We start from the raw sequence: 19,597 nt of genomic DNA on the forward strand, positions 1-19,597 counted from the left end.
TTTATCAATGTTGAAAAAAATATATTAAACATTTTGTGGATTTTTCTTTTTGAAGATTGCTTAATGAACATCATTTATTTATATTAAAATGTTTTGGAACATACTAAATATCATAATTGTAACTTTTTATTGCACCTTTGCTAAATGAAAATATTCCTAAAATAAATATCTTCATGACCCCAAACATTTGAAAACTAAAAACAAAACAAAAATCTTTTATATTAAATATTTAGGCCAAACACTTTGATGCAGGTATTATTTTAATAAAAACATTGACATGTTTTTTTATTCATCATAAGGAATTTTATTAACATTTTTTTAACTTGATACAAGACAGTAAAATTTACTTGTGCAAATTGTTACGAAGATTTTATCAAGTAAATCTTAAGCGTCATTTTTTTCAGTGGGTAGATATTAATAAACATGAGTGTGTAGAACTGGTAAGTAAAGTGAAACCAACCTGCTCTTGTCAGTGATCTGAGCCTGCATCATCCGCAGTTTGGCCGGTGGGATATAAGCTCCACCGGTACGTGTCAGGATGGGGTCCAGCGTTTCCTTCCTCTTCTTCACTGGAGGTTCCTCAGTGGGAGGTTTATCATTTTTGTCTGGAGAGGCTGACCTTCCCCTCCTCCTGTGTTCCCAATCCCTCTCTCTGCTGGAGCGCCGCTCATAGCGCTCCCGATCACCATAGCGGCCCCGCTCTCGCTCCCTGGACCTGATGCAAGGACAATAGAGAACAAAGAAAATGTCAGAACGAAAATTTGCAAGTCAGGGTACTATAGTTATATGGGTTCATTTTAATAAAGTTATCAAATTCCGAAATTTTAACAGTCAAAATGACTGTCTTGGTAGTTCTAGTGCAGGAGTGCCCAAACTTTTACTTATAAGGGCCAAAAACCAAACTTGATTGAGGGCTGTGGGTCGAAAGTAAAAAGAGCAAACTGCATTACATTAAAGTTGCTATGAGTAATTTCCTAATTTATTTTGCTAATATTAAAAAAATAAATAAATAGAAAACACTGCTTTTTATGAACTAATGCAGTATAATTAAAAAATAATATATATAATGAATGTATTACAGCCAAAACAAAAATAATCAGTTATTTACACAATAGAGTTCCATACCGAATACACTATTCGGTAAAGCTTTTGCACTGATTTGTTTGCAATGTTTTGTGTATTGTCCTCTATCCGTCGAGAGACAGTATTGAGCTACATTTTTTAAAAATCTTATTCATTTTCAACATTTAATTGAAACGTTTAATTCCAGTTTGCTGTGTTGTAGCTGAACAATAAAACAAACAAACAAACAAACAAACAAACAAAAAGGTTCTGTTTTTTTATCTCTGTTAAAAGCATTCTCCCCAACATTCTCCTCTTCTCAGATGGGATGGTGGGCCAAATCAAAGGTTACTATGGGCCAACTTTGGCCTGCGGGTCCTAGTTTGGACATCTCTGTTCTAGTGCAATTATAAGCAAATGACGACAGTTCCCTTTCATACTGAAACAGAAATTAATTCAAAGCACCGCATTTCACTTGCCAGTATACATTTATGTAATACCAAAGTTTATTTAATGAAAGTCGTTTCACTCAGTGGCCTTCTTTGAAACCTTTTTCCAAAACTTAGGCATGTGATCAGCCGAGGACAAAAAAAAAATGGAAGATGAGCTAGATGGCGCCACTAACTGGATAGTCCTGTTGTGTGCAAAAAATATATTTTTTTCTGTAATTTAGTCAACTCTTTATTCCACTCGATAAATAAACTAGTCAGTCAACAATTCAAACTGTAAAATTATTAAGTCCAGTTAAATTGAGCAGCCTAATATATTTTAACATTCCACCCTGAAAAATATATCATGTATTGCTAAAAAGAGTTTATCACTTTCACTTTCCTTCGGCATAGTCCCTGGTTTTTAATAGGTTTAATTCATTATAAAATATAAACTTTAAAATTGGTATTATCATCTAAACAATTTCATGACAATTACAGGTAATACATTTCAGCTGCTATGCTGTAGCACTGAATAAATGAAAACATCAGGACAGATGACTTGCAGAGGATAATAACAAAAGTGCGTCCTGGCTTTATTTATAATATACATAGAGCGCACATGGTTGTGACAGGCAAATGCGAGCGCCGAAAAAGTACACAGCGGCACACATTCAAAGTGATTACATATCTTGAATATTGTCAGTGGCTTCGTCATATGCGCACATTAAAGGACTACACAATATCATTATACCTGAATGACGTCCTGAATGAAGCAGGTAATGCTCCTTCTTGCGCACAATGATGAGCAATGAAGGCACAAACCATCAGTCAGGTTTCTTCAAAAGAAAAAAACTTTGGATTCGCCCCATTGAGCTCGGAAAATACGGAAATCTGTATTTATACGGAAGAATCACAAACCTGAGAACTGTTCGCCGAGCTTTTGTTTCTTAAATTTAGTGGTTCCCAAAGTGGGGGTCACGGGACAATGACAGGGGGTTGCTAGGTGATTTCAGGTCAAATAAATTTTTATAAAACTATTAGAATTACTATATTTTAACCATAACCCACAGTAGATAAAAATAGTAATTAATAATTACATAAATACAACAACATGCAATTGAAAAGCCGTCAGTCTTTCAATTATTTTTTTTCATAGGATTGGTGTGTTTACTTTAGTTTAACCACACAGCAATACCGTCAGCTGCAGCAGATTGATTTTATAGCACCAGGTTAAACTTTCTGACTCCTTTATGGCAATAAAATACATTAAAAATAAATACAGGCCACAACTGAATATTGAAAATGATCTCTGATTGGCCGTCTCCAAAATTAAAGCAAGAATAGATTTGTGCTGAAAACATTGTGCCCCCTGGTCTCATTAGTTCAGGTTAACATTAAATTATACAAATTTAATAGATGACTATAAAAATTATATGATTGATAGACAAGTTTTTTGAGTCTGTATGCTTGTGTTATATAGGCCTATTGTTGTGTGTGCAATGTTTGTATATTTATATTTTACATCTATATTTTTTACAGGAATTAGATTAGATTAGATTAGATTAGAATATCTTTATTGTCCCTGAAGGGCAATTGGGTTTACAGTAATAGCCGACAGTTGAGAGCAACAAGTCACACTAGACAACATAAAATAACAGTAAACAATACAGTAATCATTTAAAGCTTGTTTAGTAACCCAACTGCAGTTGGAACAAATGATTACAAGTATCCGTTTGACCTTGCCCGTCGAGAATAAGTATACCTTCTGCCTGATGGCAAGAGGCAAAACTTTAAAGTGGGTGGTTCTCATCTGCTAAAATGGACCTAGCCTTCTTTATGACTCTCTCCTTATATACTTGTCTTATGCCCAAGATCTTTTGAGATTGATGAACAATTTTTGAAAGTCTGTTTTTACTTGTCACCCTCAAATTACCATACCAGCATACTACTGCAAAAGTTAAGAGAGACTCGATAAAAGAAGAATAAAATGTCCTAGAAAGAGGCCTATCCACATTAAATCTCTACAACTTCCTTAAGTAGAACAGTCTTTGATTTGCCTTTTTACAGATAAAACTAGTGTTGGCCTCAAAATTCAGTTTATCATCCAAGACGGTGCCCAGATATTTATACTTACTCACTGTCTCAACAACAGTACCGTTTATAGTAGTAGTAGTAGCATTATAAATAGAGTTGCGGCGAAAATCAATCAGCATCTCTTTAGTTTTTGAGATATTAAGTTGGAAATATGGATCTTTGCACCAAGCAACAAAGTTGTCCAACACTGGGCCATGGCCCTTCTCATGATCATGCAACAGAGTAACAATGACAGAATCATCAGCATACTTAAGTATATACCTTGATTTAAATTTACTCTGGCAGTCATTAGTGTAAAGTACAAACAATAATGGTGATAAAAAACATCCCTGTGGAGAACCTGTTGAGCAATAAATTGAGTTAGACAGTTTGTTGTTAACTCGGGTTCTCTGAGGCCTCACTGTTAAAAAAATTAACCAGCCAGCATACCGTGCCCAGGTCAATGCTTGAAAATTTTAAAAGCCTATCGGCCAAAATATGCTGCATACAGTTAAAAGCAGGTGAAAAATCCCTGAAGGGGGTTGCGAGTCACTGGCATTGTTACTTTGGGGGTCAAGGGCTGAAAAGTTTGGAAAACCTCTGTTCTAAATGAATCAGTTAGATCAATACTCCAGAAAAAGACCAAAAGATGATGGTAGATAATCTGTCAGGGACATACAAACACTCATTTCCGCTTACCTACGAGGCCTTCTATAACGTTCACGAGGAGAGCGAGATCTGGAGCGGGATTTGGAGTGGGATCTGGAGCGGGATCTGGATTTTGACTTCTTTTCATCCCTGTAATACAGACAGACGACATTTTTAAAACAGGTCTTAATTCTGCATTGATTTTGCTAAGTCGATGCTAACACAAGATTTACCCATCAGGTGAGGATCTTCTTCCTCTGTTTTTGCTCTCATCATCAGAGGTACGCTGAAATTGAAACAAGAGCATTAGAAAAACAGAGCCATAACTCAAGCACCGGGTGTGTGAAGACTAGCTGTGTATCGACAATGTTTGTTTTATTCATGGTAATAGCAAAAACACATTTCATTGCACCTGTGTGAGAGTTTCTTGGCAATGGCATTAATCGAATTTTAAACACATTTTTGTGGGATCTACGCATTTAAAATACAGAATTCTGAAGAGTTTTCATCTTCATTATTGATCATCAACGGTCAATTAAATAAACAATCTATAAATCAATACAGTTGGTTTATTAATGAGAAAGAAAACAAGCAGTGATATTTTGACAATGTTCTGCATCAATTTATTGTTTGATTCATTCACTCATACTCCATATAACGTGCATAAAATCAATACACAAACTGTAAATATTAACAATATTTAAATAATTTATGTAACATACAAATAAGTTTAAGTTAAAATACCTTAAATATTAATATTTGTATAAATTTTAAATAAAGCTGGAAATATCTGAAAATCTTTCTCCATTTGAATTTCAATAGGACCATTAAACAGTAGGGGTGTAATGGATCATGGTTGATCGTGATTCGTATGATTCGTATTTTTTTAACTGGTAGATTAATCCTAAATTTGTAACGATTGCAGAGAGATGCATGAAATGAAATGTATGAAAGCATTTAGGCTTTCCTGTAAAATATAATGACAATGGAAGAAGCTGAGGTAGGTTATTCGAGATGTGGTGGGTTTCATTAAAGGTGTTTTCTGTCACTACTCGTTTAGCCTGCATTAATGCATTCAGCGTAAGCTGCACGATTAATCATTAAAAGAATGGGATCTCAACGCCCACGCAACAAATTATAAATGATGATGATTTGCTTATGCTTATTAATCCTTCCAATAGCTGCATTAAAATCTGAAAACGCTAAAATTTTCGAAGAAAGAGATTCAGTCTTTAGTCTTTTGAGTTACTTTTAAAGTTTCAAACAGTCAAATAACACAGAAGTAATGGGATAAGTTTATAGCTTAGATAAAACCACTGATGATTATGGTAAAGACTAAAATCACCGCCATATGCATTTAACGACGCTCAAAAATGAAAGTTGTAGAAAGCAATAGGTAACATTAGTTAACCAATAGGTGGCGACAACCAGCCATCAAAAATATGCCACTGAATAATTCTTCAAACATTATACATCTAGCAATGAAACGAAATTTTGAGTGAATAACTGAATCATTTATTTAAAATGGGACTAAAAATAAATATGGGTTGTACAAATTATGATGTTAGATTTCTACATTTAGTGTTATCAGCAACAGTAGTTGTAATGGTGAATTTTTCACAGTACTGAATATTTTATTCAGCTGATTATTTCTTCATTTTATCATTAATAAAATTGCAGGTTCTCAGTTATGTTTGTTAAAACCAGAAGTGTCTTGCAGTACTGTTTTTGTAATAAATGGAAATCAAAAATCGGCTGCTCCGAAAAATGGTCCAATACGTAACAAAAAAGATTTGTGATCTGTTACACCACTATTTAATAGTGTTAATCTCTGGATAAAGTTCAGCAATGTTGTTAAGGTATTATTTGCATTCTATTATAGTATTTCTAAATTAAATATTTTGTGTTGAACAAAAGACTTATTGGGTTTGGGACAACATGGGAAGAGTACACAATGAACTAAAATGTAACAATAACATTGCTGTATACAGTTTTATATGTTTTTTTTTTACACATGATAACATTTATAATGATAAAAAAAATTCATCAGCCTAACCAACAGAGATTACAAGCAATCAATCAAATAACAAGCAATCAATCAATTATGAAAATGCCAAAAGTAATTGTATTTCCATTACATTATATTGTATTTAGGAAAATGCTGTGTGATTGTAACTCACCTTGATATGCATGATACTGCTCCTAATCTTATGCATTACGCCATCATCACTGTCATCTTCACTGCTGTCACTGCTCGAGTCGCTGGATTTCTGATCACGTTTGGCTCTGGGTGATGCCCTCGCCACGGGGCTTCCAACTTGTGGACTTCCATCTCTGGAGCCTGGAGACCCTGAAAAAAAAATCAAAACGTCAGAAAAAGATTTTTAAAAAGCTGCCACAATTTAAAATAAACTATGCTGATAAATGAACAATGTCATTGTTCTCAACTACTCTCATTTTGGGTGTTTTCAAAAATGTCCACTTTGATTCATGTGTTTACAGTCACAAACCATTTCACACATTGATAAAAAAAGTTATGTGTAAAGTGTTTTTTTTTTTTTTATTTGTAACCTTTAAAACGCAGAGGTCGGAGTAAAAACAATAATCGATGCATCGCGATTCTTTCTCTTAAGGATTCTGGATCGATTCTTAAAAGTTCGAATTGGATTAGTTAGAGTTAGAATCAAGAACAAGCATCCTGCACTGTGTTGCAAACCAATGAAGCATTACTATGTTTTAAAGCTTGCTTTATTCATTAAGCTGAATACTAGTATCTGGCAAAACAGCTAGTAAAATATTATGTACTGTCATTATGATTGGCAATGACAAATGAAATCAGTAGAAATTAGTTATTAAAATGTATGTAGGGATGTAACGATTCACCTAACTCACGACACTAATCTCACGATTCATGATTCACTCACGATTTTTTAACAAAATTGTTAGAAACAAATTTAAGGTGAAGAGCCCTTTCATTTTTGTCTTAAATGCTGCACATATTTTGCAAAATAATACATTTTCTGCCATAAATAAATTGCTATTTAAAAAAAAAAACAATAATACAAACTAAAACTCAATGTAAACAAGCTAAAACGGTGACTGTGCTAGGATTTTACATTTTTAAAACAAAATATCAGAAATCTCTTGTTTTCTGGTATAAGCCAAAGTCTTTGCACATTTACAATGTCCGCTGCTGAAAAAAGAAAAAGAAAAAAACTCTTTCACTGGGGACTGAAATGGCTGGTGTGGAGAGAAAAGCCTTTCCTAAACCAGAGAGCAGTGTGTACAGAGGTGGTCAAGTATCAGTGTGATACACTTAAGAAGAGATAATCTTGAACATTTTAAATATTCAATAATAATAAGGTAAAAATCTAATACCTGGTTATGTAACAGAAAAACTCTCTCAGTCTGAAAAACATCTTCATACTTTCGCTATGAAAACACTGATACACCATGTGATTTCTGTAGCAATCGTTGGAGCAAGTGGAACTGCAAATCATCCGGTCCTGGTGGTCTGGCTTATTAATAGCTTTTTGCTTATAGACATCTGTGACCGTAGTTGCATAACATTCGTTGTTTTGTAAGTGTAAGTAAACCTCTTTTTGCAGTATTTGCACACAGTTTGTATTTTGTCAGGCGCACTTCACTGTTGTCATTTTACTCTGTCGCCCCACCTCTTGCTCTTGCTAAATTTTGGATAGAATAAGCCTGTTTTTCATAATTGCTTTTTGTAATTGGCTTTTTACATTCAGAGCTTGATTAAACTAAATTATTTTTAATGATGCCAGTACAGTCATGCAGAGATTCCAGCTAATTTTAGGGATGCTCCGATTGATCGGCCGGAGATCGTTATCGGCCAATAATCACATTTTATGACTTGATCAGTATTCGCTAATATGCCCGATCACATAAATCGATCGCAATGTTCGTTCATAGGTTTACAAGCAGAGGAAGATGCATTTTAACTTCTTATGCATCAAATATGTACTCTAAACTTTTTCTTCATTGAGGTACGTTGAATTATTCTTCCATCATTTTTGCATTATTAGTCATTTTTCTTACCAAATTTTGCATGTTCTATCTATTATTTTCTGTAAAGCTGCTTCTAACCATGACGTGTCCACACTAAATGGTTATAAGAAATGTGTTAAAGGGATGACATGCAACATCATTTATTCTCTTAGGAAAGGAGAGATCTCCACTTAAATATCATACTTATAAGGAAAATGTGCTTTATCAAATGTTAAAGTTATTTAAAGCTTGAAGCATGAGAATCGGTACTCTGTATCTACCAATCACCACGAAGAGGCATTGGTATTTGGTATCGGCTCCAAAAATCCTGATCAAAGCATCCCTAGTTATTATACAAAAGCATAGAATTTTTTCTGGTTACAATGTAAAGTGGTAAAGATGTAAATGTATAGCAGAAGAAAGAGCGAAAATGTGAGTTAGAATCATTCTGCAATCGCACCGTAACGCCCGAGTCTGAATCGTATCAAAGTCATTAAAGATTCCCATCCCTATTAAAATGCCATAAAAGGTGCATTTCAAATGCATGTTGAAGAGGTGAAGAACACAGTTCCTGGCCAGCAAGGAACTAAAATGGGTTTTCCCGAAGCGGATGGCAACGTTTCAAGCATTCGCTTACTGTTGCACTGTACAAATGCCATCAAACTGCCAAGGCTTGGAGACAAATGCTGATTTACATTTCTATTTAAGTTGAATTGCTGCTGGGAGAATGATTCAATTCATGATTCTCTCAAACCTGAAGTGACATTCACACCAAACAGAAGCCAAAGCTCAATAACCGAGCATTGAATCAGTGCCGGAGAGCATAAAAGCCCATGAAAAAATCATAAAGAGCAGATGATTCTGCCGAGCTTGCGACTGGTCCCATGACTCCACACCTGCTGTTTTCCTGCGGATCCTTTTGTCAGTTCAAACACAACCACCAAATAAAGAGAACAAAAACACTGAAACCTTTAGCAATGCAGTTTTCGCTCTTTCTTCCGAGGCATTTACGATAATGACTTATCACAACATGCACAACAGCGCAGCACTTTTAAAAATGCATGAAGGGGTGGATTATTGTTAAATGATCTTGAAATGCATAATTGCTGCAGTCACTGTGTGAAGTGGCTCCCAGGCAGCTGCTATCATTTGCAGATATGGAGTCAATCTCTGCGGCAGCTTCACTCTTAATATCCAGTTTCAGCAGTCAACCTGCTATTGTCGAACAATTTGAAGCAACAAATGCAGGCAGGGGCCAAAATCATGACTTAAAATGCACTGAATGATGGAGGAAAATAGGGTCTGTAAAGAAAAATATATCAGTTGGTGGTGGTGGTGGTGACACTTTCTATTTCAACATTTAAATTAAACTCTAAGATTGACAGTCTAAGATTTACTGATTCAAGCAATGTGAACAGATTGCATGAAAAAATGGAAATCCTCCATTATAGGTTGATTAAGGACATTAAATAAACCTGCTAGGACAATTTGAAGCAACAAATGCAAGCAGGGGCCAAAATCATGACTTAAAATGCACTAAATGATGGTGGAAGTTATAGGGTCTGGATAGCAAAATATACCAGTTTGTGGTGGTGACACTTTCTATTTCATTGTTTAAAAACTGTTTTTCCTGTTGGACAGACTGGTTAGAAAGGACATTATTGTTCAGAATGCACTTAGTTTCAAAACAAACACTCCAAAGAGACATTAAATGGACTTAGTTCAGAAAGTAGCCTTTCAATATACAGTATTTCCCAGTTTTCAATATTCTTTTAGATACAAATAGCACACTAGTATACAACTTGTCCTCAATTTCAGCTCCCTGCTCTAATTTACATTAGGGCTGCACGATAATAGAAAAAAATGCTAATCACGATTATTTTGCTCAAAATGTTAATCAGGATTAATAATGACGATTATTCCCTAGTATGCATGTATGTATGTATGTATATATATATATTTTAATTAAACTTCACAGCCACAAATATAAAAAAAAAAAAAAAACATAATAATAAAACTGGGCGGGGATTAGATCCTAAGAATAAAATGCTTGTTATATAATTTAAATTTCGATTCCTCTTGTCCAGTTTCTGCATGCACATTTATTTCACTCGCTACTCTGGAACTTCGCAGCTGGAGAGCACCTTCAATAATAATCTAAACATTTGTTTAGAGATGGACCAAGATGTGCTCAAAAGAGTGGCTACATGTGGTGAAGAACGATGGCAAAGGGAAGTGCAATTATTGTAATAAACGAATAAGTTATAGAGTGTTGCGACCAACATGATAGCATCTGCAGTTGGTTCATACTTCACAAATATCGAATTAAAAGAATGGCGTTTTAGGTTCATTGTGCATCCTGCAGGTGCAACCAACAAGCGTTGTGCATTTTAGTTTAACTTTTTGAGTAGTTTGGTGTTGGTTTTATTTAAATACCTTGAGGTAAAACTAAACACCTCAATTCTCTCCGCCGCCTCATTCACGAACAGCAGGACGTGCTGCTGAAGCACGCATGCAGGAGAAACAGCTTTACACTCTGTCATTCATAATCTTAGCTTTTGTATCGGAGTCGAAAGAATATATTAAAGCAGAATGTTCTTTTAACAGTCCTGATATGTTTAATCTTTTTTTGTCATTTCCCTTCAGCAAATTAGATTTTTTTTAAAGCTGCTTGACTCTTTTAAGACCCAAAGCGGAGCCCGTCAATTGGTGTTTTTCCATAAGATACACCTTTATGAATGTTTTATTTTATGAGTAAAGTCTAGAATGTGCTTTTTAATAATTTTATTCTATTCAAAGCAGCACTTAGATGTGAATTTATCCTCAAAAACGAGGCATGAGAGCAATGCATGTGTCGGATGATTCCCTTTTTTTCCTGCGCACGCACGATCAATTCCTGATCCATTTGCATAAAGGTTTTAATCAAAAGACAGGTAATTTAATTACTTTCGATGTGCTAAAATAATTGTTAAATGAATGTTATTTTTAAAAAGTATACATACATATTAAAACTGTAAAAAAGACTAAAGTGCATGGTCTAATCAGAAATAAAGGAAATTAGTTATACATTTCATTATTTAATGCATAAAATAGGCTAGTCTTTTTATAAATTGAGTTTAATTGATTTGAAACTTTTAATTGCATTTTTATTTCCTGCAAATAATAAAAGTTGCATCAGACTGATGAAAACGAACCTGAATACCTGCGTGAACAGGGCCACAATGACTTTTTTTTTTACATCAAAACAATTGGATACAGTGTCTTGTGTCTACATAACTGGCAAAAAAAAAAACTGCTGAATCTCCGCGAATATTTGCTTAACTTATAAAACAAATGTTGTCTGGTTTAGTGATGTTAGTAATGCATAGAAAAATGCAAAGCTGAATTCTCCTGAGCTCATTAACCCACTAACGACAGCCACTTTGTGATGGCTTTTAAGGTGGTTAATGAGGTTTGTTGTGTTACCTTGGGAGGTTGAGTGAACAAGAGCAAAGGCTACCTGATTAACATTGCATTCCTCGAAAAAAAAAAACACTTGCAATATAGACACAGTCACCTCATGCTTGTGATGTGGTACAATCCGTAAACTCTACCCATTAAAATAATGGCTTGGTCTTTATACTGTAAAATCGCGCCGATATTTAATTATTGATCGTGGGCCACAAATCTCGTTATTGTGATCATAATACGATTAATCCTGCATCCCTAATTTACATATTGACCACTTAACACAGCTTTCTAAAACCCTCCATTTATGTCCCACTGCACTTTTTGTAAGTAAACTGACAACAATCACATGTGTGAACGAGTATCTTTGTGCAGGTGTCAGGAGGCTGTTGCTTTCATTTAAAGAGATTTTGGATTTGCAACCGCTCAGAAGGAATGATTGAAAGCATTTTATGGATGATAATGCAGGCTATGAGAGCTACTGAAGTGAGACTGTTGGTGATGAGCTCCAGAGAGCAGGGAGCAATAAATCAGATAAACAAGCAGGAGAGGTGAGGTTACACGCGTCCGCAGTGCCACACTGAGACCGGATGTAGATGAGCTCTGAGATACAGAGAGCTCTCTGGGAAAACACTGATTATAGACATGACATTGTCCTGCGAGGTTGATTAAGGAAAATAGCAAAGCAAATACATGCATGAAATGTTCCTGAATGCAAGTGATAGTGCCAAACTGCAGTTAAAATTAAAAATACAACACCCAAAATTACATGAAACTCCAGAAGAAACATTGAATAGTGTGCTGACGCAATGACGTTTATCGAACCATGTGCTATAACATGTAAAACAGGAACATGAAAGGAACCTTCAAAAAGCAACTCATGTAAACACATTTGATTACTGATGTCCATGTAAAGAGTCACTTTTAGTTAATGAAAATACAGCTGTTCATTGTTAGTTTATGTTAACTCATGGTTCATTAATATTAACAAGCATGACTTTGGAATGTTCATGTCAGTAAATAGATTAACTAACGCTAACTAATGAAACCTTATTATAGGTTGTGCCCAAAAATGCTTATATTAAATTGAATATTTAATAAAATTTAATATTTTAAATTAAAAAATTTAGTTTTGTTATATCAAAGTAAGATTTCAATTTCACAAAGAAAGGTGCAGCATTAGACTAATAAAAATACATCTTTTGCTTTGTTTTCTGAAACGGGGAATGACACCTCACACATTGTTAAACCATCAATTACAATATTATCTAGGGCTGCACAATATATCGTTTCAGCAACGATATCGCAATGTGTGCATCCGCAATAGTCACATCGCAAAGATATACAATGCAGAGTTGACTTTGCAGTTTATTTTTTACATTTAAATATACAAAGCCATAAAGCACACACTGTTTCACTTTTATCTTAGCTTTATTGCATTCACCTATGCTTGTTGTTGATTACATTTTATGCATGATTCACTCCCCTACAGAATCAGCCCATTCAATCAAAATAAATACATTTGATAACACTTTATGGACCAATTCTCACCATTAACTAGTTGCTTATTAGCATGCATGTTATTGAGATATTAGCAGCTTAATAGCACTTATAATGTTCTTATTGTGATCTTATTCTACATACCTAACCCAATACCTAAACTACCTTAATATCTAATAAGAAGCAAAAGCATATTTAATGATTCCTTATAGAGAGAATTGAACCTTAAAAGTAAAGTGTGACTATAAATTCTTTCCAAATGGTGCTTTCCCGATTATTTGGTTAAATTGTATACAGTATATCACAATATATATAAAAAAACGCAATGTCCGATTTTTCCAATATCGTGCAGCTCTATTATTATCCAGTCTTCTTTGTACACCTCAATCATAGAAAATACACAAACAGAACAATAACACTCATAATAAATACAATTACTGCTATTGATAATCTGTCAGTCTTCTTAATATCAATCCTTTTGTCTGCTAATTTGCTGCAATTAAAATGCCTGTGGTAATACATGAGCGCTGGTCTTTGAATTGCTGCCATTTCTGGCAAACAACCCCAGAAACAAGCAATTAAGATCATTTACATTTAGTGCATTCATTCTCTGTGTTTTTCTCAAACACACGGGAAGACAGCGACTCATATGACAGAGCGATATCAGCCACAAGGCAGTATATCAAGTATTTGTGCTCCAGAGTTTATGGTGTGTCAGATACACTCCGCATTCACTGATATAAGGAACAGTGTACTGACTGTGCTGTCAGGACACAGAGTAAAATGCTCAGTCAATGTTCAAGAGTAGACAACTGAAAAATATATCAGAACCTAAGCCTCCAACTCAATCAATGCTGAGTAAAATCTAACAGTTTATTAGCCAGTTGCTAACAATAAAAATGTAGTCATCCAGTATAAAATGTATTTTAAGGTTCCCACTCTGAGCCAAATGACTTTTCATTGATGTTGACTGAATAAAAACCTGAATTTCAATGACCTATAATGAATACAAAAACAGCCAACTGTGGTGTTGAGCAGTCCCTCCAGAACTGAGCATTTTTGCGATTGCTGAATTTAATGTAAAATTAAGCAAATGGTGTGACATTAAGAGGAGCTTACCATTTCTTTATTGAGGCAGATTTCGGTCAGCCAGCAGACTGTTCAAATTCCTTTCATGCTATCTGCATTGTTTTATATTAAATAACATCTTATTCATTCATAGAAAGCACTTATCCGGTGTGAAATACTTTGAGTTGTCAGACAGCTCTGCGCTTCTCCTTAGCTGTGTGACATGATTTTTGACGCATCATATCTCACGACATTATCACTATGTGAATTCAGCCAAAGCCTATTTGAACAAGGCTACATTTTTTGTATCAATCGCTAAAAATGAGAAACTTTTCCATGATTTTTCTAGTGCTAATTTTGAAGAGATTTTAACAGTTTTGGTTATTTTACAAACACGATGTGGTAGGCTTTATATGGTTAAGAGGTAAACAATCTCTCTATTTGTATTTCTCAGTGTTCACTTCATATAAATACCAATGGATCTTGAGGTCAAAATGTAATGAAGAACCAAAATGTGCAGATTTGTGTATGTTTTCACAGCAAAACAGCACAAAAAAATGCAGCAGATATTGCTGCTAATTTAAAAAAAAACTCGCAAAATCTGTCGTTTTAGGCTGAATTAATTAGATATTTCGGTTGACAAGTAGAAAAGGACTAAACATAGCAGTGAAAAAAAGATAAACCATAACAATTGGCAAAACATGTGAAACAATGTGATAAAAAAAAAAAACAAGGTACATAAAAAAATATTTAGTTTGATAAATGGCAAGTAAAACATTAAACGATGGGCAAAAATCTCGGATATTCCATGACTTGGACAAATTTCTTTTAATGATATTCCATAAATTCCATGACCCGTGGGAACCCTGTTAGTAATAAATATATATATATATATATAGATTTATAATATAATGAGTTGCATAAAAGAGTGGTCATCAACCTTTTTATCACCACGGACCAGTCAATTCGACAATTTTACTGAGGATGATGTCACTCTGATACAAGTTTTATTTATAGAGAAAATTACAAACTACTGCAGTGTTTGGGTAGTTCTGTGTTTGTCTGAGATAATTAGTCTACCGAAATGTGTATATTCTATGCAAAGTATGAAGCCGTTTTCTTGCCACATCACTCACAGTGCACTCGTGGCATTCATTCAGCTGGGTGCATCTGGAAGGCGTGCATCTCTAATGGAAATCACGAACTTGTGCAAAAGACGCAATATGCAAATGGCCTATCAAGGGTCGCTGTCATTTGTGATCTCCAGCAGTTGATCTTCTTGCACAGACATGCTGGATTCACCCGATTTGTTGACAAATGGGTTGCGGATTCATTCCTTGGCAGTTCGCGGGTCCTTCACCGGGCCTTTTCCACTTCGCAAAGAAACTTTCCAAAGACGTCTGATTCTTACTCATTTTGCTACTTGTGGGTTAAATTTGGGCACTCAAGACGGAAATAATTAATGATTTCTTTTGCAGCCTGGTACCAATTGATCCACTGACCGATACCAGTCTGCAGCCTGGTGGTTGAGGACCACAGGTATAAACAACTGATTGACTCATTGCAGAGTGTTGTTTATAGAACACCATTTGTGGACTGACATTATTGCTTTGGATAGTTTTTAATAATGAATTTAAGTTGGCACCAATAGCCTAGTGGTTAATGTTTCGACACATAGCACTCCGAGGTGCTCATGGTGACCAGAATTCGATTCCCAACCCAACTCATTTGCCAATTCTTTCCCTTTGTAGCTGATGCTAATCGGTCAGCTTGTAGTTTGTTAATGTTTATTTCTTTTCATATTTCATTATTTGAATGTGTATTGGTTTGTTTATTTAATAAATTTCCCTGTTTCCGGTTGGATTGAGTCGGAGGTCACGTGATCCTTGATTAATTTAACCTGCGAGAGTTGGTATAGACAGCATTGTGAGATCTCAATGCAGACACATGTTAAATGCTCCTGATTCTTTTCCTGCTGGTTATCAGGCCAACACTGTAAACGAAACATTGTTTGTATTTTATTTTGATCTCCTTTTGATTGTGTTTGTTGTGTTGGTGTTAAACATTTGATTTGTTTGTTTGTCGATCTTTTTAGTTTTCCCGGTGTTTAATAAATAAAACGCATGGGCATCAGTATTTCGAAAGCGTGGACTGTTTAATAACCGACGGGTAGTTACACTCTCTCTCTATTCCCCATTGCATTCCTGTCTCAACTCTACTGTCCTATAAAAGCTTAAAAAAAACTAAAACGTAATTATAAAAAGTACAATTATTCAAAAGTACAGCTCTATAAAAGGCTTAGAACTTCAAAAAGCATAAATCTTAATTTTACAGAGTGTCAAAAAAAAAAAAAAAAAAAAAATTCACAGAGTTGGTAGAAACAAGCCTTTTGTTTGAGGTCATTTTTCACGTCAACCGAAACGTGCTAGCTACACAAACTGCGCGTTCATCCACAACAGGTGCGTGTACAGTGAAGCATTGCTCTGCCACTGACTGTGCTTGTCCTTGTGCTGACTTAGGAAATGTTGGAAGTAGGTCTCAGCTGTAAGGAAACAAGCAGGCTTATGTGCCAGTATAGTGCTGAGGTAACAGTTTTCCGGTCATCAGATGTGCGGTTTGTTCTACCTTGGATTATTTTTAAACATAACATTCAGACAATATTGGGAAGGTGGCATTTTGAGTTAAAGGGACAGTAGACCCAAAATTGCACATTACATCAATGGCTTTCAATGTATGGACCAAAAGAAGTGAAACATTCTTCAAAATCTTTTCTTTTTTGTTTTCCACAGACAAATGAATCAGAACATAAAATATATATTTTTTTTAATGTATGATATATATCTATTTAACAATTTAACAAATGAAAAAAAATAATTCATGATTGACAAGTGTGTTGCTGCAATGCTGTGTAATGGACTATTTAACCAATGGTATCAAATCAAATGTATTTTTAAAACACAAAAATAACAGTAGTTGACCACTGTGCACAAAACGTCTGCTAAAAAAACATTAAACGGATATAAATGACCACAGTGCATAAAAAAAAGAGCAAAAGGGTAGAAAAACACTGATTAATGACTATTTTGTTGGTGCCAAACAAAGTCAAAGGACAAGCTTACCAACATCTCTCCTGCGGTCATTATCTTCACGCTCTCCATCCTCAGATGAACTTGTGCTGGCCTTTCTCTGTCGCTGCTCCATTTCTTCTGTGCTGGGAGGCTAGAAGACAGCGAGAGGACACAGAGTAAGAAGAACACACAAGTGCCGTAATAAAATACAGTAGGTCTAAGTGTACTTGTGTCTGTGTGTGTCCATTGAGAGCAATGTGCTATAAAAGCAGTCTATCAGCGGGGGACTGGATTTCTAAATAAAACTCTAAAGCTGTGTGTAACTACAGCTCTGTTTACACCTCATACATTTGACTCAGGTGTTTAAAAAGTGAAAAAGACTGCAGTTTACAATCTTTACATGTATTAACATGCATATGAATGTGGCTCCTGTGACCAGAAGTGAATTTTAAGCCAAAAGTCTCTGGTGAACTGTAAATGTGGTTTGAGCTTTTGGGAAAACATTTTTAAACTCAATTTACACTGCTATTGATGAAGATGTCGAGGTAATTATGGCTCAAATGACAGATTACTAAAATTGTATTTTGAAAATTGTATTAATAATGTAAAGAATAATAAAACTAATTATGAAGCTAGCAATGTCATTAATAAGTTAAAATAAAATAGTTTTTTACATAAAATAAATTCCACTGATTATTAAGTTGGACATTTCTGAAGTTCTAACTGCAATAAAAAAAATTAAAAAGAATTTTTATAAAATGATGTTATGCTCATAATAATTCAACTAATGTTTAAAAGTTCTTTTCATTAACAGGAATAAATGCTAAATGAAATTAAAAATAAATACTGCTTGAACAACTGAAGAAAAAACTAATCAAAATTAAATGTTTAATTATAACTAATAAATACATTTTATAAATACAAAAAAAAAAATACATAATTTTAAGTACAACATATAAACGAACTACAATTGAATGAAATATTTACAAAAATAACTGATAATACAATTTAATAAATTTAATAGTACTTTAAATATAAAACTACATCTCAGCAAAGTATTTGAACACAATAAATGAAAAAAAAAACAAATAGATTGTGGTGTTAATATCATTATATCTAATCTATGATTAAATTTAATAAAGCTAAACTGGTAGATTTATGTTACAAATTCCCAATTAGGGCTGCACGATATTGAAAAAAATCTGATTTTGTGATTTTATTTCTGTGATAAAATATTGCGATGGCGACACAGTAGGTAGTGCTGTCGCCTCACAGCAAGAAGGTCGCTGGTTCGAGCCTCGGCTGGGTTAGTTGGCGTTTCTGTGTGGAGTTTGCATGTTCTCCCTGCATTCGCGTGGGTTTCCTCCGGGTGCTCCGGTTTCCCCCACAGTCCAAAGACATGTGGTACAGGTGAATTGGGCCATAGTGTATGTGTGTGAATGAGTGTGTATGGATGTTTCCCAGAGATCGGTTGTAGCTGGAAGGGCATCCGCTGCGTAAAACATGTGCTGGATAAGTTGGTAGGTCATTCTGCTGTGGCGACCCCGGAATAATAAAGGGACTAAGCCAAAAAAGAAAATGAATGAAAAAATAATTGCGATATGAAAAGTTTCAAAAGATGGTTTGAATAGCAATCATTTTTTTAATTAGTAATAATTTTCTGGGGAGTCTAACAGTATTCCAATAGACATTCAATAATCACAAGGAAAAACACACTTTCCTTACATTGTCCCACTTCTAGTACAAATATGGAAAAAAAAATCTTAGATTCTTAGAAGTAAAAATTGTGTTTTGTTTTCACCTTTAGAAGAAATAAGTCAAAATTAAGCCTTTTTGCTTAAAACAAGCTAAATAAGAGTAAATTAATCTTATTTTCACTGAATGTACATATTTGTACAACAAACAAGACAGAAATTCATTTTTCCCACCATAAATCGTATAAATATTTTAATACAATTAATCTTTGTTTCACCTCCAAACATGATCATTTTTTGTGCCCAAATAATTTAAACATTATTGAAACGCTCAGTCACAGGCCTTAAAAACATAAGCAAATGATAAACTTTCACTCTATTATGGTTAAACTCTTTTTGTCTTCTGTGGCTCCTGGACAGCCGTGATTCAGACTCAACATTGCATATCTTGCGATGTGAGATGCACACATTGCGATATCGATGCTGAAACAATATATTGTGCAGCCCTATTCACAATATTACCATATTTACTCCAGAATTGAAAGTCATATAAAATACTTCAGAAAATAATGCAGCTTTTGCAGTAAAAAAAAAT

At 34.5% G+C, this 19,597-nt stretch overlaps 1 protein-coding gene across 1 annotated transcript in view; it reads right to left on the reverse strand.

The window, feature by feature from the left end:
• cwc22 (CWC22 spliceosome associated protein homolog) overlaps positions 1 to 19,597 on the reverse strand; it is a 78,363-nt gene that overhangs the window by 54,675 nt on the left and 4,091 nt on the right. Inside the window, exons 2-6 of the mRNA XM_056465833.1 lie at positions 17,360 to 17,459; positions 6,395 to 6,564; positions 4,448 to 4,500; positions 4,266 to 4,364; positions 461 to 715 (exon numbers count right to left, since the gene is read on the reverse strand). Of these exons, the coding sequence (XP_056321808.1) occupies positions 461 to 715; positions 4,266 to 4,364; positions 4,448 to 4,500; positions 6,395 to 6,564; positions 17,360 to 17,459 (677 nt within the window). The remainder of the gene's footprint in view (positions 1 to 460; positions 716 to 4,265; positions 4,365 to 4,447; positions 4,501 to 6,394; positions 6,565 to 17,359; positions 17,460 to 19,597) is intronic.

Source organism: Danio aesculapii, chromosome 9 (genome assembly GCF_903798145.1).
Source record: "Danio aesculapii chromosome 9, fDanAes4.1, whole genome shotgun sequence".
NCBI lineage: Eukaryota > Metazoa > Chordata > Actinopteri > Cypriniformes > Danionidae > Danio > Danio aesculapii.